Source organism: Papaver somniferum, chromosome 3 (assembly GCF_003573695.1).
Source record: "Papaver somniferum cultivar HN1 chromosome 3, ASM357369v1, whole genome shotgun sequence".
Lineage (NCBI taxonomy): Eukaryota > Viridiplantae > Streptophyta > Magnoliopsida > Ranunculales > Papaveraceae > Papaver > Papaver somniferum.
In genome coordinates, this window is record NC_039360.1 from 3,228,103 (window position 1) to 3,253,513 (window position 25,411).

Below are 25,411 nucleotides of genomic sequence, written 5' to 3' on the forward strand. Positions count from 1 at the left end.
TGAAATCGGTTGACTAGATGAAGAATCCCATTGACTTATGAGCTACCCAATTAAGCCCCATCTACCAATGTGGGACTAAGGTCCCAACAGAGGGCTCATCAAAAGGAGGGACAATAATTCAATTTCCATTTTTTATTATGGAAGCTAACCAAAATGATATTCCTACAAGAAATAATCTATTGAGGAGAGGATGTCCAATAACTACTGATTTATATCTACTATTTCACAATTTTCGAGAAACGATGAATCATCTGCTCATACATTAATTGCATCTTCGCTCACAAACTATGGAACCACTTGATCGGGGGTTCAATGTCGGATGGGCACAAAGTGAATTGATCGAAGAACAACTTGAAGCTTGGAAACTTAGGAGACGCGGAAACAAAGGAAACAAAAATAATCACTTATTGCTTTTGGAATTTGTTGGGCAGTCAGGGACGAGAAAAACAAATAAATGAGATGAATGCCTTAAATTTTTTGTGGGGGTGACAAGGGAAATGGTTTAAGACTAATTTATCTAGATATTTAATTATATATTATAAGGTTATCATTGATCGTAATCAAGCCTTGACCTCATTTTGTAGGTTGTATTTTTGTGATACTTGGGGATTTGACCCAGTTTCTTTCTTATATCAATTCAGTTCAATCTTTCTCATATTTTTTTCGTTTATCCACTCATGCCACTAATAAAAATCCATATAAAGACAGTCCAATATATAGATCATGTTTCCAATTGACACTCTCTATATATATAACGAGTAAAACACTGCTACATGTCTTATTCACAAAGTTAACACTTAGAGGACGACCGTTGGGAATATTTCTATATGATGATAATGGGGCTTAAAATGTACGCCTCTTTTACTGACTATTTTAAATTTATTTTTCTTTTATTATTTTCAAATCTAAAACCACATTATTTTCAAATTAGAGCAAAAATAATAAATAATACTTAACTTTTTACTTCGCGTTTCCCAAACTTGACATAGTTTAAATGATAATAAGAAAAAGAAGAATTTGACTTAGTTGCAAAAAGTCCTGATAGTATAATAAAAAGCTTTTAACAACCATTTGATTTCTTGATTTTTAAATTCATTCAAATCTAACTCAAATTTCTTCAAAGGAACCAAAATCTTTCAATTGAACAATAAACCAAGTATAATTTACTCATAATTGATTACAATAGTTTTAAATGGCCAATAAATTTGAAGAAATTGATAAGCATATTTGATACTTGCAAAAGGTTCAATCTTCAGTTGGCTCCCCCACCGTTGCACGGTCATCTAGTATATATGCTAAATGTCAAATCATGCTTAATTTGATAACAGATTGCATGTTGTACAAGAATGAACTAGTACTATCATTCTCTTCTCTACTCCCTCCCCTTAATCGTTTTTTCTTGAATACTATGCAAAAGTTTTCTTCTACTACTTTCTTTGTCACTAAACCCAGATCTATTCAGATATGATCTGAGATATCTGATTACCCAAGTAGATTTGGGTTTTGTAACTAGTATATCATGTTTTCAATAAAAAATCACATTGTTTGCGATTTAGGTTTTAGAATTTATGTGTTTATGTTACTGTTGGTATCTTATGGCTACTTCATCCCATGTAGTTATATTTATGTTTATATTCATGACATATGGGAGGGGTTCGCGAACCCCTGAGGCCCTAGATTTTGTTAACTGAGAGGAGTTCGCGAACTCAGTTTGCCAAACCTGCGGCCCTAGATTTTGTGAACTGAGAGGGGTTCGCGAACACAGTTCACCAAACCTAAGGTCCTGATTTTTTTTGTGAACTGCGAAGGGTGATTCAAGAACTGTTGGGTCTTTTATTTCCTACTTTAGGTTAGCCATAAACCATATAGGATTCTTGGTGGCCAAGTTTATAACTTATATAAATAGATTATTAGGCCTTGCAGAGAGGAACAAAAGACAAGGTGATCGTGTTGGGTAATTGTTGCGGTGTAACCAAGGGTTTGCTGGGATTTAAACGAGTTCTACGTTGTAATCGTTTCTTCATAGTAGATTTGAGTTGGTGCGGCTCAAAGTGGACGTAGACAATATATACACGTTGTATGTAATGTTGAACCACTATTAATCTTGTGTCTTGTGAGTTTATTTATTTTTTCCGTTTATTATTGTTGCTTGTTCTTGGTTTACTTATTATTCATCATAATATTCTAAGATCCTATTTAGTCCACGTTTGTTAGAATTGTACAAGAATTGTATGCACCAGTTCGTCTGGAATTTCCTTACATATTCTCCATAAGTGCGATTTCTATAGCTTTCGGGCATTTCAATTGGAGTCTTATGTTATATTTAAGTATATCTTCGAGACAACTAATTTCAATGTGACAATGATCAAGATTCAATCAAAGAAGATCAATGGCTACTAGAATTGGTTATGATAACAATGTTTAGTGCAAATTATCTTTTTTATAAAAAAATTTCTCTTAATGAAGAAATTTTTTCTAAATGGTGGATACATAATCAAAATACCATCTTTCCAGTTACATCCATGACTTCTGCAATCAACAATAATGTACCTTTGCTATATGAAAATTCTTATATTATTGTAATATTTTACTTTTACACTTTTTCGAATAAAAAGATATTTCCTATTCGTTCTTTTAAAAAATAAAAATTTAATAACTGATTTCTTTCCCAGAATTCCCTTAATAATCAAACCAGAGCACAAGCATCTCAATCAGTTAAAGATATGCTGGCATGTTATAAGTTTTTTTTTTATGTCGGGAACCGTGATATGCGACCATACCAGCTATTCCATCAACTACCTACCACATCGTGTTCCTAATCATCGAGGCATTGTCACGTACAAAATACTATAAGTGATTAACATGTGCACCTGATTATAAAAATCTAAATTATTTATTAAATTAACCATCACAACTAATCAATTTTACCCTCATGGGTGAAAGGATGTAAACACCCCAAAATTTGGGACATGGAAGATATTGTAGAGACAGTAGCCGGGTTTAAACATCGAAAATTCTTCCGTTTCTCAAGAATTTTTGGATAATCTTGCAGAAGTAACCTTACATATACTTATTAATTATTGAGGCTTATGCCAAAGATGATTTAGTTAGTGCATGGCTATGCACAAATTGGAGCAGGAAAGTTATGTGAAGATTTTTATAGAGGAATAGATGGTGGGTTCAGACTTCGAGGTAGGTTATGTGCTTCCATGAGTGTCCAAACGAAGCATAAATGAAACATTTTGGTGGTCGGCTATGAAATGATATACTGCGGAATATTTAAATATCCAACTTGTCTGCAAATTTACTGAGCTTCGACACAGCCGACAGAAAAACATCAACAAAAAACCAAAAAAAGTTTAAACGTGTCAGAAACCGACGGTTTGGCCGAGTGGTCTAAGGCGCCAGATTTAGGCTCTGGTCCGAAAGGGCGTGGGTTCAAATCCCACAGCCGTCACTTTTTTCTTTTACTATTTTCACAATACAATTTTTACTTTTACTATTTTCTTTTTCGGTTCAGCTAGCCGTCACAATTTAATTTTCTGTAAATGCAATGGTAGATTATTACAAACATCCAAGTAGCCGTTGGTGATGATATCCAAAGGAGATAAACTATAATCTGCATAAATAATGGTTACTAACCCAAGAAGGCTTTCTTAAAATCTACTTAAACTCCCTTCTAGCAATCTTCGTGTGCCGTAGAATGTATTGAGCACAACTGAAGGAAGCCGTTGAGCAATTCTTTTAAGTAGTTGGTATTATCCTCCCATTTATAATAATGATAATGAAACGTGGAGATTAAATTAATCCCTTTAATTAATTATTATGCCCATGTGATTCCAGAGAGGAGACTTTTGAAGCCTCTGTATGTACCTGCAGGAATATCAAATATCACGACCAGCTGTGTACACACGCATCAACGGAGATTTTGTAGCGATCCTGGCAATCTGGAAAGAGGTCTATGACAATTCAGTTTGAAAAAGGAGAGGTCTGATAATCTTTACTCCAACTCTTTTTTTCGTGTTCATGTACACTTAGTTTTGTGAAAGGTGAACTTCTAAAAATGTAACTGTCCTTGTTGGATGATCAGGGAAAGTTTGCAGCGACGGTAGTCTGTTGGCTTCTAGGAATTGGATGCCTTTTCTCGTGGAATAGTATGGTATCGATTATAGATTACTACGCTATCTTGTTCCCGGTACGGTTCCTGTTGACGCAATTTCTTATTTCTTACTATGCTTTTGCCAGTCGGATTACTAGTCTAAGGCACTTCATAACATATTCTCGACTTTATTTAGTTTCGAAATGAATGATCAATTTTCTGGTTTCTTCATCTTGTAGAAATACCATCCGGCGAGGGTTCTTCCCATAGTCTATCAACCTTTAGCAGTTGGAGTATTGCTAATTCTATCCTACAACGAAGCCAAGATAAACACAAGAAAAAGGAACTTGTTTGGTTATTTCCTTTTCTTCATGAGCTCTTTAATGATTCTTGTTGTAAGTGAGCCCGGCCCCAACATCTTAATTATATATGTTCTCGTTTGATATCGTTATAGCACCTGAAAATCAATATAAATTGATTTGATTTATGAATCATCCTGGTTTTCAATGATTTTGCGCATATAGTTGGACTTGGGTACATCTGGGAAAGGGGGGATTGGAACGTACGTTGGTATATGTATAGTTAGTGGTGCATTCGGAGTTGGTGATGCTTTTGTTCAAGGTGGAATGATAGGAGATCTATCCTTAATGTGCCCTGACTTCATTCAAGTGAGAGCCATCTTCCTGTGACATTTGTAACTATCTTTGGCATACGTGCCTAACCTTTTTTTTTCCTTTTCATCCATCCCCTAAAGTCTTTCTTGGCTGGTATGGCTGCTTCTGGTGTCCTAACTACCGGTTTGAGGTTAATTACAAAAGCAGCGTTTGAAAATTCAAGGAATGGTCTTCGTAAGGGTGCTAGTACGTAAAAACTCTACCATTGCCCGTTTAATTTATGGATTTACTAGAGAAACATAAAACGATATTGAATATATGTTAATCTCTTGATTTTATATTGCAGTGATGTACTTCGCAGTCTCCATGTTATTTGAGCTACTTTGTCTAATTCTTTATGCATATGTCTTCCCGAAACTGTCTACTTTGTAAAGTACTACCGTTCGAAAGCAGCCTCAGAAGGATCTAAAACGGTTTGCGCTGATCTTGCTGCTGGTGGAATACAGGTACGTACTAATATAAGGAAAAGAGTTTTTTGTTCTTTTTCCCGTCAGCTTCAGATTTTCTTACAAGTAGGTTTCGGAAACTAATTCAGGCTTCAGAGGAGAACCCTGCATATATGGCGCGCCTAAACAACAAACAGTTGCTTGCTCAAAACATGGACTACGCAATTGCAATATTTCTCACATTTGTATTGACATTTTCAATTTTTCCCGGGTTTTTATCAGAAGATACTAGAAAACATAGCTTGGGATCATGGTAAGTTGTTAAGACATTTAGAAATTGCGATTATCATGTTATCTGCCCAACGCTTTTCATGAATCTCTTGTACTTCTTGGGAATGATTTCAGGTATGTGCTTCTGATAATTGCAACACAGAATGTGTCGAATCTTATTGGAAGATATATTCCGCTTATTGATTCCTTGAAGTTGAAGTCACGTCTCTGGCTGCTCATTGTGTCTTTTTCTCGTTTCTTACTGATTCCATGTTTTTATTACGGGGCCAAGTATGGAGATCAGGGCTGGATGATAATGCTGACTTCATTTTTAGGTTTAAGTCAAGGATATCTGCCTGTTTGTCTTCTAACTGGGGCGCCAAAAAACTATAAGGTTAGTAACTCCCGCGGAATTGTGTAACAGTAAGCGATTTTTGTTTCATACCAGATTATAATGGGAATCAGCATCCACATGAACATAGGCGAAGGCGACAACCTTGTACGCACCTTGCAAAATCCAGAAAAATAAAGGAATGTTTTATTAGAGAATATATTATACTGCTTTACTTATTTTTATGGCGGAAAATCCTGGTGAATAGAAATCATTAAGGAAGTTATCATCAAATCCAAGATGTTTGTTACTTGAATTTCTCCTAAGCCCCCTCTAAAATCTAGCTGAAAATCTCATGGAGACGAATGCGCATTGTTTTTGCAGGGACCGGAGAAAAACGCATTGGGGAATCTGCTCGTATTGTTTCTGGGGGGAGGTATACTTGCAGGGGTAACACTTAGTTGGGTATGGCTCATTGGTAAAGGTTGGTGAGCTCTTGCATACAACATTTCTTGGAGAAAGAAAGAGGTAGAGAGAAAGTACTTGCTCGCCTATTAGTGTTTTCAGTCCACCAGCAGCAAGATCAGCGGAAGCAGTTTTAGATCCTTCGGCGGCATGCAAACTAGTACATTTGGCGAGCAGGAATTTATTATTTTATTTTATTTTGTTTTGAAATGGTTGTAAAAGAAAGAAAAAAAATGTACAAGTGGTGTAGCCATGGTGATAAACTTACCAGCATAGAAACCAGGAAGATAACCGGGTAACACATCCATCGCCGAATCAAAATCTGCTTCTGATAGGGGCTTCGAAGAATTCAATTCTGTATCAAAAGGAGGAAGAAAATCGTAATGCGCCGGACCTGAACGACCGTCTTGATAGGGGAATGGTTCAAAATCCTTAGCTACATCCAAATGCCTGCCTAAATAGCCCTGCGGTATCTTCCCCTTCAAGTTCCATAAAGCCATCTGTGGATAGCGATAATCAACAGGAAACTTCTTAACTGAACCGTCGTCCTGTTTAACATCTTCCTCACGATGAACGACGAGGTCATTCGTCTCTGGCGCGCACGGAGGAACATGTTCCCAGTACTAAGCCTGCATGAAGGAAGCTGGGATGTAGGTCTAAAAATTATGGGATTAACCTACCGTCTGGAGATCTCGACAAAACAGATCAAGATGGCGGTACAAGTCGCCTAACAACATCGGCGCGAGCGGAAAGCAAAACCCCGCGGGACAACAACACTGCCATCGACACAAGCTGAACTTTAATAGTATCATGAGGACTGTACTCCAACACATCATGACAAAGACAAAACAAGATGAAAGCGGCTAACTCTGCGCGGGGATTCTTCTCATTGCGTTTACAGGGGAGCAATTTCTGATCAATGATCTGGGGGGCCCAATACTTCAACCAGAGAGAAAAGGAAGTGTGACGATTAACCTTGATAAACCACTCTGGAATCAGTTTTCGATGGATCGGACGAGCCATGAGCCGCCTCATACGCGCGAAAAGAGCTGGACAGCAATTTATCACCGGATGAGCGTTTAGGAGGCGCCTTCTTCTCTTCTACCCATGCGGCTTTCCCCTTCTTGGCGTACGATGGTGTCCCCTTTTTATGAGCGGCCTCCCTTCCTTTAGCTTGTTCCGGGGGCACTTGGGTCTTCTGAACCAGTTCACGACGAGAATCGTATTTGCATTTCAGCAGATAAGTGCACAATATCTTGTCTTCATCATTTAGCGCTCCGAAAATGGCTTCCTCCTCATATGAGTGACTACCATGAAGCGACAATCCCGTAAGGGTGACTACGTCCTCCAAAACGATGGTAGCTTCTCCCCATGCTGTGAAAAGGGTATGAACAGGGGCCCAACGACAGAAGAGCCGCGTTATATCGCGGATGCACCTGTTTACCTCCCGCTTAAGGGACGAGTGAATAGATTCCTCGATGCCGGCCTTCTGAAGTGCAGCAACATGGTCAGGGTTGGAACTCCTACGAGCGACCCAATGTGGCCATACCAGATGGGTCTTAGACTTGGATTGAATATCGATAGGGGGAAGGTTGTAATCGCCGCTATGAATGACCATCCGCGGGATAGTTTTGAACGGAAAAGCATCCATGCTCTCCGATTCAGGTTGCATGAGCCATCCAGGAGCAGAAGGATAAGGCAATACTAGAGGATTTAAAAAGCGAGCAACAAAAATATCTTCCAGAGGGAAAACACACTTACCTCCTGGAACTCTCTTAACCTCAGCGCGCGCTTTAAAGAAGGACCACTCGTAAAATCGGCGATTGTATATAACCTACCATCCGCTAGGGCGGGCAAGACGACCTCCTCAGGATGTTCTTCCTATTCGGAGCCTGAGCTACTAGGTTGATCAGATTCATTTCTCTCGTCAGACGACGAGCCGCTAGAAGAACTACTAGACATGGCGCGTGTATGGGTGTGTTTAGAAGGAAGGAAGAAATAAATGTATTGAAGGAGAAATAAATTGACCCTCTGTATATAGGGGGATTCAAGGTCGAGCGTGGCAGTTATGAATGGGAAACAACAACCGTCAGAAACTGAAAAAGAGACGAAGTTTTTTCACGATGGGAAGTTGAAACGTCGCCCACGATCATGTATTCAATGAGATAACTGAAATCCACTATAAAAGCAAGGAGGCGCCCAAAAAGATCCTTTGACTATTGGATTATCAAATAATTAATCCAATAGTCAGGGGACTAATGTTGATACATGAAAAAAATACCCCCTTCAACGAGTTGGGGGTGCCTTTAAAAATGGAGGTGATCTTGGGTTATGGTATGGAGACTTGGGGACTAATCCCAAGTCCAAGTAGGAGATACCCATAAAGAAGGAAGGGCAAGGGAGGGATTAATGAAGAAGAGAAAGGTTATGTTAAAGAATGGCATTAAGGGTAATTAAGAGGTGTTAGGACATATGTCATGATGTAGTGAAAATAGGGCTTTTAGGAAAGGCTATAAAAGAAAGGACAAGGTACAATGGAAAGACAACTCTCTCTCTTACCACATTTAGTAGTGTGAGGTCATTTGGTGTAAGTTAGGACGGGTAGGACCAAAATTATATTCACCCCTCAACAAGACTCTTCTGCAAATCTTTTTATCTACGCTGCTTGGTCGGGGCAGAGTGCAAATATGCAGAAGTCAGTCGTCTACTTCAGCAAAGGTGTCGAAAGATACAAAAAATTAGAAGTAGCAGGTATTCTTGGGGTGAAGCAGATGGAGAGTACCTACAAATACCTGGGACATCAGCTTCTTAAATCATCCCATCTCATAGCTTCGCATAAATTCCTCGAAGATAAATTTTCCTCAAAAACTGCTGGGTGGAAGAGGATTTTTTTAACACATGCTGGCAGGACAATGCTCATCAAGACTGAATCAGGACCGATCCCACCTTTTTATATGGCTACTTATCTTCTACCTATGAAGACGTTAAATCAACTAACTAGAATTATTCAGAATTTCTGGTGGGGCCACGACAAGGAGGTCAAGAAGATGTATTTTATTAATTGGGACCAGTTTGAACTTGAAAAGGAGAAGGGTGATTTGGGAATAAGGTCGCTGCAGGAATTGAATAAGGCCACGATAGCTAAGTTTGTGTGGAAGTTTTTGGAGGATGAAGACTGCCTAAGGGGCAAAAAAATGAAGGCTAAGTATGTTAAAGGAGGAAACTTTTGGGAGGTCAAAAAACCTACTAGATGCTCAGCCACATGGAGTGTTATGCTGACTGTTAGATAGGATATGAAAGATAGATGTTGTTGGTCTGTTGTAAATGAAGGGAACATTGATATATGGGATGACCCTTGGATACCATGAATCCCAAACAACAAAACCTGACAGAAGAGCAGCAGGAGATCACAGAATCACTAAAGTGGAGGACCTTATTATTCAAGAAGAACACAGATGGGATGAAAATAAGTTGCAGCAGCTGTTCAACCCTTCTGAAGCGGCGAAGATAATGTAGATTCATCTACCTGAAGTGACTGAAGACAATCACACTGATAAGTTGATCTGGACCCCTCATCCAAAAGATGAATTTTCTTCAAAATCCTTTCTCAAGTCGACGAATGATAGCTCTCCATCTCCTTCAAATATCTATGAGTTTCCTTGGAAGAAATTCTAGAGTATCAAACACATACCTCTAAAAATTCAGATTTTTATGTGGAGATTGCTAAAAAAATGAACTTCTAGTGGCTCAGAGTATTAAGAAACACATAACTAGGATTAATGATGACTGCAGATTATGCGACATGGATATTGAAATAAATGAACATTTATTTATTTACTGCCAAGCTACCCAAGCAATTATATTTGCTTCTCTACTTGGTCTAAGAACTGGTGAACAACCTGATTTGTTTATTCAATATTGTGTAATGCAATGGCTTGCTGAAGGTGGAGACTATGCGAGACTGAGAATGGGAGCTTGTATGTGGCGGGCCATTTGGAAAGCTAGAAATGATGTGGTATTCAACAGAGATAAACTGAAGATAAAATTAGTCCTTAAAGAAGCCATGTACTTGTATAATATGGAGAGTTGTGCTGGAGATTTGGAGACTATGCCTGATGAGACTGATGTTGGAGGGTCAAAATGACAGTTGTATGCCACCAGAAGGACAGAAAATCAAGGTCAATTTTGATGGTGCAGCATGACCAAGGGGTTTTTCCTGTGGAGCAGTGGCTAGAGACTGTGAAGCGAGATTCAGGGTTGTCAGAACAAGACTTTAATTCATTGCAAGGCAGTGGAAGCTGAGGGGAATGGGGCATTGTTAGCTATAGAGCTGGCTCGCAGAAAAGGTTTTAGAGAGATCATTTTGGAAGGTGATTCTCTCATTGTTATAAATGCTCTCAGGTATGTTCAGTATAGCCCAACTGGAGACTGCAAAACACAATCAAAAAAATCAGAGAAGAACTCAAGCACTTCAGATCTGTGGAGTATAGATACGAAAACTGCCAATAATGTGGCACACAATGTTGCAGCTTTAGTTGTTAACAACTACTCCCTTAATGAATGGATTACCTCCCCTCCTTGTATTGCTCAACTCATTAAGAGTGAGTATTCTTCTACTCCGTAGGTTTTTTTTTTCTGTTGTTTTTTACTTCAAAATAAAATAAAATAAAAAATCTTAAGTACTCAGATAAGGGATTAACTAAAGAAACACCCTCAATGTGTAGGATGTTTTGCCAGTTTAGGTGCCCGGCTATGCTTCACACCAAAAGCACCCCTATTAATCACGGTGGAGATGGGCGGCACCTATCTTCGTCCCGCGCCTAGTCGACCAAACCAATATCCAAAAAATAGATTTGGAGTCAACCAAGTGACTGCTTCCAATTTGGGTAAAAAATGTTTTTAAGGATAAACTTTTAAAGTATGCACGACCGAGTTCTATCTGGTACCCTAAAAACATAAGGTCTCATTTATTTTATTTTTTGTTATTTTCATTTTGAGATCTCAACTCTCAAGTAGCTCTTAAGATCTCTGGTTTCGCTTGTTTCTGGACGGGATTCTTGGTTAATGGTGTGATTGATTTGGAATGGCTCCAGTTATTTCTCTAACAGGTTTGTCACTGACCTAGTTTGACCTAATTAGGTAGATAGATTGGTGAAAACATCATGATTCACTCAAAGTCAATTTTATTTGAACAGAAGACCAGCAACGACTATATCCACGTGAGTGATTATATATCCAGGTTGACCAATTTAATGGAGAAATAGATCTATATATTTGCTGCGACTCATTTTAGTTGATATCCCTCTCAATCTCTTCTTTATTCGGTTTTTATCATTCTTCAGATTCTTATGCATATTCAAATACTAATGAAAATATTTATCTGGATTTTTTTTTCCATTTCCACTTCCAAACACATTAATCAAGTTTTACGTCCCAACACCTATCTACAACAATTTATTTATTTTAGCTTTCCTATATTTAGTATAGTTTGGTTTCCTTAGTTAGTTCAAACTAGTTTTATTTATTTGCAAGTATCTGCAACTTTAAATACTGCTCGAGTCCTGTAATTGAGACATCAATCAATATAACAAACTCAGTTAATTAAAATTTCTTCTCAAAAGCTGGTGGCTAACCCCCAATCAAAGGGTTTATCCGGTTCTACTCCTTGTGCTAAGATTATTTTCCAGTGTTAAAGGTCTAGAACCCTAACACCTGGATCAGAGCAGGTTTAGATCAAACACTAAATTTACCAATTTGTTTTTTCCAATGGGTCAAAATTATACAGAGAATATGAAACTCGTGAGCGATGGTTTTGCTGATATGTATAAAAACCTTGATAACCTAATCACGGCTTTAGCTAAACAACAACTTGAGGATGAAGAAAAGAGCAAGACCAAAGTTGTTGCAAAACACCAACAACGAGAAGAGGAACGAGTTGCTCGCACACAGGAAACAACTGAGAATAATAAGGTTCTCGCAGATACCGTTACAACCAGTATAACCACAGCTCTAAATACTTTGTCCACGACTCTGTCGAAAAGTATATCCACTGCTTTGTCTTCTCACCTCAATGGTATGGTAACAATCGTGGTGAAACTACTCCACCCCCACCTCCACCTCCGCCTGCCAGAGCTAGGGTTATTAATCTAAAGTTTCCTTACTTTGACGGAGAGGATCCTGATGGCTGGATTTTTAACGCTGATAAATATTTCTCGGTGCATACAGCTGATGATGCTCTCAAGATTACTATTGATGCTGCCAGTTTGAAAGGTGATGCTAATGTTTGGTATCGTTGGAAACAAACCAAAGTTATGATAATTACATGGGAAGAATTTTGTTCGAATGTTCGTGCTAGATTTTCTCCTGCCAAGTTTGTTGATGCTCGGCTCGCCATTAACACAATCAACCAAAACGGGTCAGTACGAGAACATATTCCTGAATTTGAGAGATTGTTAAATTTCGCTTATTTTCCAGAAGACTATTTGATTAGATGCTTTATTCGTTCATTAAAACCACATATTGGTTGTATGGTCAAATTGCTTGCACCACAATCCCTAGCCGAGGCTTTTACCAAAGCATTTCACCAAGAAGAAGCATATGAAGCTACTAGGTTTATATCCAAACAACCATATCGTCCTCCTCATGTTAGGACTGATGCTAATGTATAGCATACTCCTTACAATAAATCTACATTACCTCTAGGAGCAAGACGTCTGTCACCAGCTGAACAACGAGAGAGAAGAGATCAAGATCTTTGTTTTAACTGTGATCAATTGTACACACCTACTCATGTTTGTGTGAACCCTAGATTAACATTCTTGGATATCAATGAGGAATACACTGATATTCCTGCCGAGAAATCTGAAGAAACTATTTCCTTTGATCACGCTGAAGTTTCAGAATCATAACCAAAGATTTCCTTTACTTCACTTATGGGATCTTCTTTTCCTAGAACAATGCATATTATGGGTTATATGAAGGGTCGGACCCTCACATTCTTAATCGACTCTGGTTCTACTCATAACTTTTTACACCCCAACTTGGCTAGGCAATGTGGTTACACTCCACAAGTGAACGATACTGGATTATGTGTTACAGTAGGAGATGGTGGTCATATGCAGACTAAGGGATCATGTCATAGCATTCCATTCACACTACATGGATATTATTTTTTAGCATATTTTCATCTATTGGATATCAGTGGATGCGATGCGGTTTTAGGTGTTCATTGGCTACGCACATTAGGTCCTATTACAAGGGATTTTTCTAAGCTTACTATGAATTTTCAAAACCAAGACAAAGAGGTATTCTTGCAGGGAACTAATTCTTCTTCGATTAGGTTATTGGATGCTACACCTATGCAAAAGTTACTGAGTAAAGAAAGTTATGCAGTTTTACTCCAGACTACTTTAGTTATTTCTTCCACTCCAAGTGTACATCATTCACCTGAAATTCAACAGTTGTTACCTGAGTTTTCTGATATATTCGAGACACCAACTTCTCTTCCTCCAGAAAGGATACACGATCATCGTATTCCACTAGTTTCTGGTTCTACTCCGGTCAACGTGAGACCATATCGTTATCCTTATTTTCAGAAATCTGAGATTGAGAAAATTGTTGCTGAGCTACGATTAGATGGATTTACTCGTCATAACTCTAGTCTGTACTCTTCTCCAGTTTTGATGGTGCGCAAAAAAGACGGCTCTTGGCGTATGTGTGTTGATTACCGTGCTTTGAACAAGATTACAATCAAAGATCGATTTCCAATACCGGTTGTGGATGAGTTACTTAATGAGTTGCATGGTGCAATGGTGTGATTGTGATAGTGATAAGTAAAATGATTCGATTCTCGAACTTGTGAAGGATTTTTTTTTAGACTTAAACTCAAAACTAAAATAGAAAAATCACTAATAATTATAGCAAACACTGAAAAAGTTGATATCAATATTAAAAGAACACTGAGGCTAAGATTCCACTATTTTCCATGTTCAAAGCGATTTAACCCAATGTTTATATTTATGCAATTTTCTCGTTCAATTTGATTCTAAACTATTGCAACAAGTAGATTCTCAAAATAACAAGTGTAAATCCGAAGCATAGAACATCAAAAACCAAAGTCCAAGTATGCTCTATCAAAAGAAATAACAATTGCTTAACAAAAATCATTCAAACAGTTTCCGATCAAGGCAAATAAATAGATAAATAAGAATATACCGCTTCTTGTTGGAAAAATAGCTTCCTCTATCGCCTTAGCAATGGGGTTTAGCTCCTCATATTAATCATGAACTCAAAATATTGTTTTATGGGTCAAAAGATGATTAAAAGGATGAGAAACAATAAAAAAGACTGTTTGCAACAGTGTATCGGCGTTACAAAACAACTGTTACAATGAACTGACTGTTACAGAGAAATCACTGTAGCACTGTTACAAATTTGAGATGTTGTTCTTATTTTCAACACTTGTTCTTCAGCAGAAGCAGCAGAAATATTGTTTTCCTGCAACTCGATCTTCTCAGCTCTGTGGTGTTCTAAAGTTCTCTGCAACTGCTCCAATAACTTTGTAACCCCATTTGTGACTCTCAGCAACCCTTATATAGCCATCAGTTCATCTTAATCCCGTAAAAATCTTGATTATTCTTCCACAGAAAAGTCACGGACTTTCCCTCTTTTTTCTCTTTTTTCTGCCGACTTATTTACGCGTTTCTGAGCTTTCCAAATCCTCCAAAACTCTCTCAGGACTCAAACAAGACTAGATTCATCTCAGCTTGAGGGATTCCTCTATAGAAAGTTTTCTTTCGTCATAAACTAAGTTATTCATCTCAGCTATCTTACGTGTCGACTCCTCTAATTTCCTGAGGGACTCTTCTAAAGGAGAAATATAAGAATTTTGCTCGTATGATTGGTGCGTGTTTGGATAGTAATTGGGCTCATCATGGTATGAGCCATAACCTTGAAAAGGATGATGTTCCCAACCACTGTTCACACTATGGTCAAAGTAGTAACGTCCATTTTGAAACTCAGCCGGATATTCGTTGTATTGGCTATTGTAATACCAGGTCGACATTCTATTGCAGGGGTGTGAGTTGTCACACAAAATAAAACCCACTTACAGGGGATTCGTGGGTGGATAGAGTCTTACCTCCCGTACCAGACGGGCGATGAACTGTTGAAGTCGAATCAGGCCACCGACTCCGATGTCAGTGTACGAACCCGAGGGGCCGAGACAGTATCGTAACTGTCGTCCTTCCCTGCAAACAATTGATATTTAATTTTTACCCTACCTTAGGGTTTAAAAATAATGTCCAAGAATGTCCAAAGTGTCCAAAAAGTCCAAAAATTACAAAAATAATTATAACCCTAATACAGTTTTCGAAAAAAAACTAAAAAATAAAATAAAATTATTTGTCTCTTCCTCGTTTCTTTTCGATTGTCTTTGACTCCAAGTCTTTAGTTAATCACCAATATCTTTGGCTCAGCTTTCTTTTCGATCCAATATCCAAACCTGCAACCAAAACACAAATACCCAAGAAAACGTAAAATAGAACAAAAGAATAAAAATCACTAAAAACCTAAAAACAAATCTAAAAACAAGTCCGTGTCGGCGGCGCCAAAAATTGGTGTGATTGTGATAGTGATAAGTAAAATGATTCGATTCTCGAACTTGTGAAGGATTTTTTTAGACTTAAATTCAAAACTAAAATAAAAAAATCACTAATAATTATAGTAAACACTGAAAATTTGATATCAATATTAAAACACCGAGGCTAAGATTCCACTATTTTCCAAGTTCGAAGCGATTTAACCCAATGTTTATATTTATGCAATTTTCTCGTTCAATTTGATTCTAAACTATTGCAACAAGTAGATTCTCAAAATTACAAGTGTAAATCCGAAGCATAGAACATCAAAAACCAAAGTCCAAGTATGCTCTATCAAAAGAAATAACAATTGCTTAACAAAAATCATTCAAACAATTTCCGATCAAGGAAAATAAATAGATAAATAAGAATATACCACTTCTTGTTGGAAAAATAGCTTCCTCTATCGCCTCAGCAATGGGGTTTAGCTACTCATATTAATCATGATCTCAAAATATTGTTTTATGGTTCAAAAGATGATTAAAAGGATGAGAAACAATAAAACAGACTGTTTGCAACAGTGTATCGGCGTTACAAAACAACTGTTACAATGAACTGACTGTTACAGAGAAATCACTGTAGCACTGTTACAAATTTGAGATGTTGTTCTTATTTTCAACACTTGTTCTTCAGCAGAAGCAGCAGAAATATTATTTTCCTGCAACTCGATCTTCTCAGCTCTGTGGTGTTCTAAAGTTCTCTGCAACTGCTCCAATGACTTTGTAACCCCATTTGTGACTCTCAACAGCCCTTATATAGCCAACAGGTCAGCTTAATCCCGTAAAAATCTTGATTATTCTTCCACAGAAAGTCACGGACTTTCCCTCTTTTTTCTCTTCTTTCTGCCGACTTATTTACGCGTTTCTGAGATTTCCAAATCCTCCAAAACTCTCTCAGGACTCGAACAAGACTAGATTCATCCAACCCAACGTAAAATTCTCTCCTAACTTCCAACAATATCATGAAAAATCCTGTGTATTTTTCCAAGCCTCTGTTTTTTTAAAACCGAAGATATGAACCCATTTTTTCGAATCCAAAGATGGTTCCAACCCTGTTTTAACGAATCTAATGAGTCCCAATCCATCTGCACGTCCAACTCCGACTAAAACTGGCCTTAGTCATTAACAAAACCCGGTAAAACTTTCCACCTCCTCTGTCTTCTTCTCTCGGCTTATCTAGCCCAACTGGTTCGGTCCAACTGATTACAACGACCCTGTTATGCTATAGGAAGTTCAGCCCACCAAAAATCCGGGATTGAATCTCCTTAAATCTTCCCAAGAATGCGAACCCTAATATGCATGCTGGTTTTTTTTTCCCGCCAAAAACCAGAATTCAAATAATGAAGATGGTTGCCCCCTATCCAGATTAGGAGTGCGAATAGCAGCTTCCTTGGGGGTGTCCTGAGGGTGCCCCTTAGTAATTCGGGTACCCCTTATCCATAGTGAGAGTCCGAATAGCAAGTGTCCTCCGGGTGCGCTTTTCGACAACTTTTCGAGCCGATTTTTCCAAAAATATTTATTGGAAAAAATACCTACACACACATAAAACACCATAATAAGTACAAAAATGAGAACTATCAATATATAAAATCGAGACAAAACGGACACAAAAATGTGTTTCATGCAACTGTGTTCTCTAAATTGGATTTACGCTCAGTCTATCATCAAATACGATTGCATAAATCTGACATTCCTAAGACAGCCTTTCGCACTCATGATGGTCATTATGAGTTCTTAGTTATGCCATTTGGCTTTTCCAATGCTCCAGCTACTTTTCAAAGCTTGATGAACCATATTTTCAGACAACATCTGCGTAAGTTTGTGCTAGTCTTTTTTGATGATATTTCAATATATAGCAAGAACATGTCTGATTATTTAGTTCACTTGTCATTGGTATTTGAAATCCTTCGTTCTAACCAACTATTTGTCAAGGAGTCTAAATGCCAATTTGCTCAGTCTTCAGTTGGTTATTTAGGCCATGTAGTTTATGAGAAGGGTGTTTCAGTTGAACATGATAAGATAGAGTGTATCGTTTCATAGCCTATTCCCAATACAATCATAGAATTAAGGGGATTCTTAGGATTAGCAGGCTATTACAGAAAATTTGTGAAGGATTTTGGTAAGATCAGTGCTCCGTTAACTAAGCTGCTTAAGAAGGACGCCTTTGAATGGACTGATCAGGCTATTGGTGCTTTTAAATTGTTACAACGTGCATTAACTACAACACCAGTTTTGATTCTTCCTGATTTCTCTAAGCAATTTTCAATTGAGTGTGATGCGTTTGGATTTGGATTGGGTGTTGTTTTATTACAATCGGGAAGGCCTATTGCTTATCACAGTAAACCGTTGGCTAAGAAGAACAGAAATTTATCGGTTTATGATAAAGAAATGCTGGCTATTATATCTTCAATTCAGAAGTGGCGACATTACTTACTTGGGAGGCATTTCAAAATTTACACAGACCACATGAGTCTAAAGTATTTTTTGACCAGAAATTATCTTCTTTAGAGCAACAAAAGTGGTTATCTAAACTCTTAGGTTATGATTATGAAATCACTTCTCATCCAGGAAAAGACAATGTTGCAGCTGACGCTCTATCACGACAGTCCAGCTTACATTATAGCTTAAGTGCACCTATTTTCGGTGGAGTTACTGAGATAGTGCAAGAATGTCACACTGACATTGAATACAAAGAACTCATTCAAAAGTTAATTGCAGATCCTACTTACAAACCAATTTTTTCTTATGTTGAAGGTGTGTTGTGTTACAAAGGAAGAATTGTAGTAGTCTCAACTTCTTCTTGGTGCAGAAAAATATTGGTAGAGTGTCATACTCAACCAATTGGTGGACATTCAGGATTTCTACGTACATATAAACGTGTGCAACATAGTTTCTGTTGGAAAGGGCTTAAGCAGTTCGTCAAGACTTTTGTTCTTCACTGTGACGTTTGCCAAAGAAGCAAATCTGAAGTTGTTTCACCTCCAGGCCTTTTAATTCCTTTGCCAATTCCTACAGATGCGTGGATCGATATATCTATGGATTTTATCGATGGATTTCCTTCATCAAACAGAAAAAACTCTATATTGGTGGTAGTTGATCGTTTGTCAAAGTATGCTCATTTTATACCTCTCACTCACCCATATTCTGCTAGTTCTGTTGCAGAAATTTTTGTGCGTGAAGTTGTCAGACTCCATGGCATGCCAAGAACTATAGTGAGTGATCGCGACCCAATCTTTATGAGCAATTTCTGGGAGGCATACTTTACACTTCATAATACACAATTATATCGCAGTTCAGCGTACCATCCTCAGTCCGATGGGCAAACAGAGGTAACTAATCGCACTTTGGAGTGTTATTTGAGGTGTTTTGATGGAGTAAAGCCAACCGATTGGATTAAATGGCTACCATGGGCTGAATGGTGGTATAATACAATCTTTCACTCAGCTATTCAAATGACTCCTTATGAAGCTTTGTATAGTCGCCCTCCGCCATCAATTACATCTTATTTACCTGATTCAACTTCTGTGATGTTGACTTAAATTTAAAGGCTATACTCTCAAGCTACTGAAATCCCAATTGCATGATGCACAATCCAGAATGAAGAAATATGTTGATTCTCACCGTACAGAATGTGAATTCTCAGTAAATGCACTACAAGAAAATGGACATTTAGTGACAAATGTTTTTCCATCAATTTTTTTTTTGTCAGCAAACATATTCACATGTGACGAATCGCAAAATTGCTAGTATAAATATTCTGTTTGCGACAAAAAAACTATTTGGTCTCTAGAATTGTCACCGAAATTATGGATGACAACAAAAACTTGTCACAATTTCCTCTGTCGCCAATGATTTGTTCAGCGAGAATTTTGCAAGTCACAAATTTTGCTTATACTGACAATGATAGACACCGGTCGCAAAAAACATAATTTGTAACCATTATTTTGTTTTCTCATTAAATATATATAGGGTGACAATACCCATCGGTCGCTAGTAAGTTTTGACTGTGACGGGATGAGACTTTGTCTTCATAGTGTTTTAGCGTCTAAAATACTTAACCACGATATAAATTTTAGGCGAGAAATAAAATATTAATGCTATCGTGATTTTTTTTTCCACAAATAAGAATAGTCTCTGGAAACAAATTTACAGTGACAAAGTTTTAGACACAACAAAAAATTTCCGGTGACTAAATAATTTGTTGTTAGGAATACTTATATATTAGAGACAAAAAATAGTTGGCAGTAAAATATGAACACAATTTTAGACACTAAAAAAAAGTATAGGTGACATATAAAATATTAATATTATGAATTTAGTTTTCAGATTAGCCTTCAACACAGAAATTTTTTAAATTCTTAAAGCTATCATAATTCAAAAGGTTTGTGGTTTTAGTCTTTCCAGTAAACTTTGCTTGCCATCCCATTTGGTTCTTCTCTCTCTCCATTGAGTTCTTTAACTAGATTATTGCAGCTGAATTCTTTGATGATATCTTGGTTTCCAAGAGAAATCCCCCAAACAAGTGCCTCCACAATTCCCATTTGGTGCAATCAACACATTTTGCTGCGTATAGGACTATAAGTTTTTGAAAATTCTAGCCGTAGATTGCATGCTTCCTTGGTTAGGACGTGTTTTGTCGAAAATATTCTTGCATCTAGCCTTCCAAATGTTCCAGATAACTGAGGCACAAAAGGCAGGGTTAGTATTCCAATCAAGAATCCAATTTTTAACAGAAATGGGTATCAAGCCTGAAAACAAGGGGTTGGCGGTGCTGGAAAAACAAACACTCCTTGAAAAAGAACACTGGAGAAAAGGATGCTTCATTGTCTCATCGTGGTAATCACAAAAGGTGCAATTGTTAACTATCTTAGTGTATCTAGAAAGAATAGAGATAAGAGGGAGCACATTCTGAATACACTTGTAGATGAACAGTTGAACTCTAAGAGCAGTTTTGATATTCCAGACCTATTTCAAGATATGTTGCTATCATTAGATAAAGGTTTGAGATCGATAAAAGAGTATCACGACTTAGTACTAAATACTTCAAACTTTTCAGGATTCCCTCTAACAGAGTCATTTTGTCCATATCTAATACTAGTTACATCCTTACTGCCTTAGCAATATCAAGAGTCAAATTAGCAAAAACGAAACATTCCATGAGTTTGTGGAGTCATCAATAAGGTCACTGACAATAGTCAGAGAATAAGAGTTGGCACTTGTTTAGAACAAATAGAACAAAGAATACATAACAAAATCCATTAAAGAAAGATGAAGTGACTTGATAATAAATCAAGCCATTAAAGGGGGGAAAACAACACTTCTAAAAAATCAACTAGACATTCATTGACATTACTAAACATGTTTAAAAGACCCGACACTCATAAAATACTAAACACACTAACAATGCAGAGACACTCACTTAACAAACTGAAAAGGGACACTTTTAAGCATCCACCTAAGCTAATCTCTTAATAAACTTCAAAGGTAGTGATTCTAGGAAAATAAAAAACTAAGCATCTTCTTGAATAGTATCCAAATCTGCAGCAACATTTGGATTACGAGCCAGTACTTGATTAAGGACATTTTGTCGAAAACTTGGAGCATCCTTTTTCATCTGTTGAACTTGGTCTACCCACTGCTTTATTTTATCATCCTCCGTCGCAAGGAGTACAAAGTGTTCTTCAATATCCTCATCAGAAAGTCCACGGTTACGGTTAACAATCTTCATACGAGTCTCCGATCTTAATATAATTTCACAGTCTTGTTCTTTATTACTTCATTTACAGAAATTCGATTTTGTTCATCAAATTTCACATAAATCTGAAATCTAACCTTGCAAATAAGAATTTAAATCATCTCACGGATCACATTCTTTAGAATTTCTGCCAAGTCAAAGGTCCATAATTATATCAACAACATAAAATTTAGTTTGGAAGAAAATAAACATTTATCAAGGTGAGGAAGAGGATTTTCCGCGTTTTCAGTTTATCGTAGGTCTGAAAAACATTTTATGTTTTTCTTCTTTTTTGCTGAATCACCCTTTTTTTCATTTATTGACAAACTAAAAGAATACAAATGTTACTATAAAACAATAAACAAGGTAGAAAAAATACAAAAAATAAGGAATCTTAAGAATCAATTTTAAAGTGACTAAGAATTTAGTTTTCATTGTCATTGTTCCACCTGACCCCTTTTATTCTGACACCATGATCTTGAACAATCTTCATAACCCTGTTCTTGTAACCATGAATATTAACATCACCTCCTTCAAAGAAAACTCTGTTTCTTTGAAACCACAACTCCTTAATGACAGTACAAGTAGAGATTATCCATACTTCATCAATGATAGGACTGTGCTGTTTAGCTGCAGAAAAAACTTCTGAAAAAGAGTATGGCCTGGGAAATTGAAACATATTGCCGAGCCAATTCCAAACCTTAACACTGAAATCACAAAGCCACAGTGTATGCTCCATAAAATCCTGCTATGATTTGCAGATACAACATCTAGAAGGCATTTCATATCCTTGTTTTCTTTTCATGTCATCATTCACATAAACTCCTTGTAGAAGCTTCCAAATGTTGTTGGCAATAGTTGGGTGCAAAGATTTCCTCCATATATAAGAAGACCAATCTACCTTGTCTTCCTTGTGTCTTATTTTCTCCACTGCCTTTGCATTATTAAACATTCCACTACTATGTAGGTTCCATATTATGGAATCATTTCCACTGTGAATATGAGGCAAGTTATCAATCTGTAACAAGTGCTACAACTGAGGATGTATATTTCATTGATCATTAATGATTAAGTCCTGAACTTTCAACTGCATATTGTTATGAACAAAATCAGTATAATCAATTTCATTAATTAGTGGAGATGATCCATACCAGTTATCAAACCATACTGAGATGCTAGCACCATTTCCAATCTTCCAAGAGATGTCTTCTTGTAAAGTAAGCCAAGCCCATTGCAAACCTGCTCTTACTGATGATAATTTCCATCTTGAAAACCATATACCATATTTATCTTTGAACTTAGCTGTAAAAAAACAGAGCCCATTCATTTGATGAGTATACCAATTTCCACATCATTTTCATCAGCAAAATTTTGTTAAGAATTTCTAGCCTTCTAATACCCAAGCCACCTTCAATATATGGCACACAGATCTTCTTCCAAGATAAAGTTTTGTACTTTCTAACCTCACATCACCTGACCATAGAAAGTTCCTTATTAGTTTTTCACATATCTTAATAACTGAAGATGGCCATTTATAAACTGCCATATTGTAAAGAGGGTAGCTGCACAAAACTGTTTTTACAAGAATCAGTCTATCATGAAAAGATAACAATCTTCCTTTCCAAGCTGCAAGTTTGCTCTGAAGCATAAGAACTATTGGCCAGACCATTTCAGTAGTTACTCTTCCTGGATCTAGAATGATACCAAGATACTTATCAAGAAAATTAGATATATCCATACCAACTATGCTGCTAATTTGTTGCTTTTTGGTTGAATTAGTACCATCAATGAAACACTTGCTTTTGGATTTGTTAATCATCTGGCCAGAGCTATGTTGATATCTGTCAATCAGCTTATATAGACAAAACAAAGTCTTCTTAGCTCCATTACAGAATAAGAAAACATCATCATCAAAAAATAAGTGTGTTGGATATATTCCATTTCTAACTACCATTGTAGTTATCTGCCATGTATTAACCAAATTTGTGATATTTCTACTCAATACATCTTCCATCAAAATAAATAAAATAGGAGATAAAGGATCACCCTGCTTAAGACCCCTATGCATTGAGAAAAAGCCACATGGTCCTCCATTGACCATTACTGATAATTTTGCAGATTTAAACATGGTTAACAACCAATCATACCAAGATGATGAAAATCCATATTTGTGCATAACTTTAAGAAGAAAAGTCCAACTTACAGAATCATAAGTCTATGATATGTCCAATTTAAAAGCCACATTACCGCCTCTTCTCTTTTTCCTCATTTCATTTACCATCTCTGAAGCTAGAAGTATTTGTTATTGAATGCTTCTTCCTTTAACATAAGCAGCCTGTTGTGATGAAATTAACTTCTCCAATGAGTCCATTCATTCTGACAGAAATTATCTTTGTGAAAATTCTGAACAATACATTACTCAATCCAATTGGTCTATATTGACTTGCTTTCTTAGCACCTGCACGTTTAGGAATGAGGGTTAAGAAATTTGAATTCAGGCCTTTGGGGATAAATCTTCTTCTGCAACAAAATTGTATGGAATCTTTTAAATTCAATTGAATTATATCCCAACAACTTTTATAAAAGGATCCAGGAAATCCATCTGGACCAGGGGCACTATCTGAGTCCATTTCAAAAAAAAAACTTTCTTGATTTCTTCAGTGGTGGGAACGGAGTCCAACATTTCTTGGTCTTCATCTGTAATAACTGAGGGAATAACATCAAGCAATTCTTCAGAAACATCAACATCTTGAGCTTCAAATTTTTGTTGAAAATGCTTGACTAAAGTATCTGCAATTTGAGATTGATCATTAATAATATTTCTATTTGCATCTTCTAGTTTACTAATTGTATTTCTTGCTTGTCTAATCTTCATTCTAGCATGGAAGTATGCAGTGTTTGCAGAACCATCTTTAATCCATTTTTCTCTTGATTTAAGTCTCATAAGAGTATTTGCTTGAACTTCTCTTGTTGCATGTTCATTTTGTGCTGCTACTAAGTTGGCCAAAAGATCTTCATTTAAGGGATTTTGATCAGATAACTCCATTGCTTTTTGAACTTTCTCTTCTGCTTCCTTAATTTTTGTATTAATATTACCAAATACACTCCAATTCCACTCACTTAAGAATTTTTTTTAGCTTTTTTATCTTCTGCATGAAAATAAAAGATGGATCACCAATAATATTCTCAGTCCATACTTTCTTCACTTCACTTAAGAATGATGGATGATCAATCCACATTTTCTGAAATTTCCAGGGAACATTCTTTGGTCTGGGTATGCTTGCATAACCACATAATAATGGAGCATGATCTGAAACTATCCTCAATCCAACCTTATATCCCCAATCACCATACTTCTGTAACCATAAAGAATTGAAAACAACTCTATCTAGAACACATAAGATTCTTTTTGTTCCTTGTTGACAATTGGACCAAGTGTATTGCTGACCTGTACTAGGAGCTTGAATTAAGTTACATTCATTAAGGCAATGAATAAAATCCATCATTGAAATTCTGTTTGGAGCTTTACCACCAAATTTCTCTTCAGGTGAGATTATATCATTAAAATCACCTAAAACAACCCATGGTTTTTGTAACTGGCTAATGATTTCCATCTCTGACCATATAAACAATCTTTGACTCTTTTTAACATGAGCATGAACACCAGAAACTAATACTTCACCAATACTGGCAGTTACCATTTGGCTAGACATTGAAATAACTTGAGGAGTAGATAAAGAAGCAGTCCAGAATAACCATAAATTACCTTTTGTAGATGAGGTTGAATTATGTATCACCATACTTTTCATTCCAGG

General features: G+C 36.8%; 1 protein-coding gene, 1 non-coding gene and 1 pseudogene across 2 annotated transcripts; all 3 read left to right on the top strand.

Annotated features, from left to right (window-relative positions):
* The first annotated feature begins 3,377 nt into the window (after window positions 1-3,377).
* On the top strand, window positions 3,378-3,457 carry TRNAL-UAG. Its single transcript has one exon. It is a non-coding gene; the product is annotated as a tRNA-Leu (tRNA).
* Window positions 3,458-3,961: 504 nt separating this feature from the next.
* LOC113358922 lies at window positions 3,962-6,252 on the top strand (annotated as a pseudogene).
* A 2,660-nt stretch (window positions 6,253-8,912) lies between these two features.
* LOC113358923 lies at window positions 8,913-10,369 on the top strand. The gene is made up of 3 exons (XM_026602634.1): window positions 8,913-9,458; window positions 9,556-9,737; window positions 10,018-10,369. Exons 1-3 carry the CDS (start codon window positions 8,913-8,915, stop codon window positions 10,367-10,369), a joined length of 1,080 nt encoding a protein of 359 aa, XP_026458419.1.
* The last annotated feature ends 15,042 nt before the right edge of the window (window positions 10,370-25,411 follow it).

Bases quoted from the DNA above. Each gene is read 5' to 3' on its own strand.
- LOC113358923 (XM_026602634.1), top strand. From the start codon at position 8,913: ATGCAGAAGTCAGTCGTCTACTTCAGCAAAGGTGTCGAAAGATACAAA. The intron at 9,459-9,555 runs GTCAAAAAACCT...TTGTAAATGAAG, and splicing joins AAGGAGGAAACTTTTGGGAG to GGAACATTGATATATGGGAT. The intron at 9,738-10,017 runs GTAGATTCATCT...TGATGACTGCAG, and splicing joins TCTGAAGCGGCGAAGATAAT to ATTATGCGACATGGATATTG.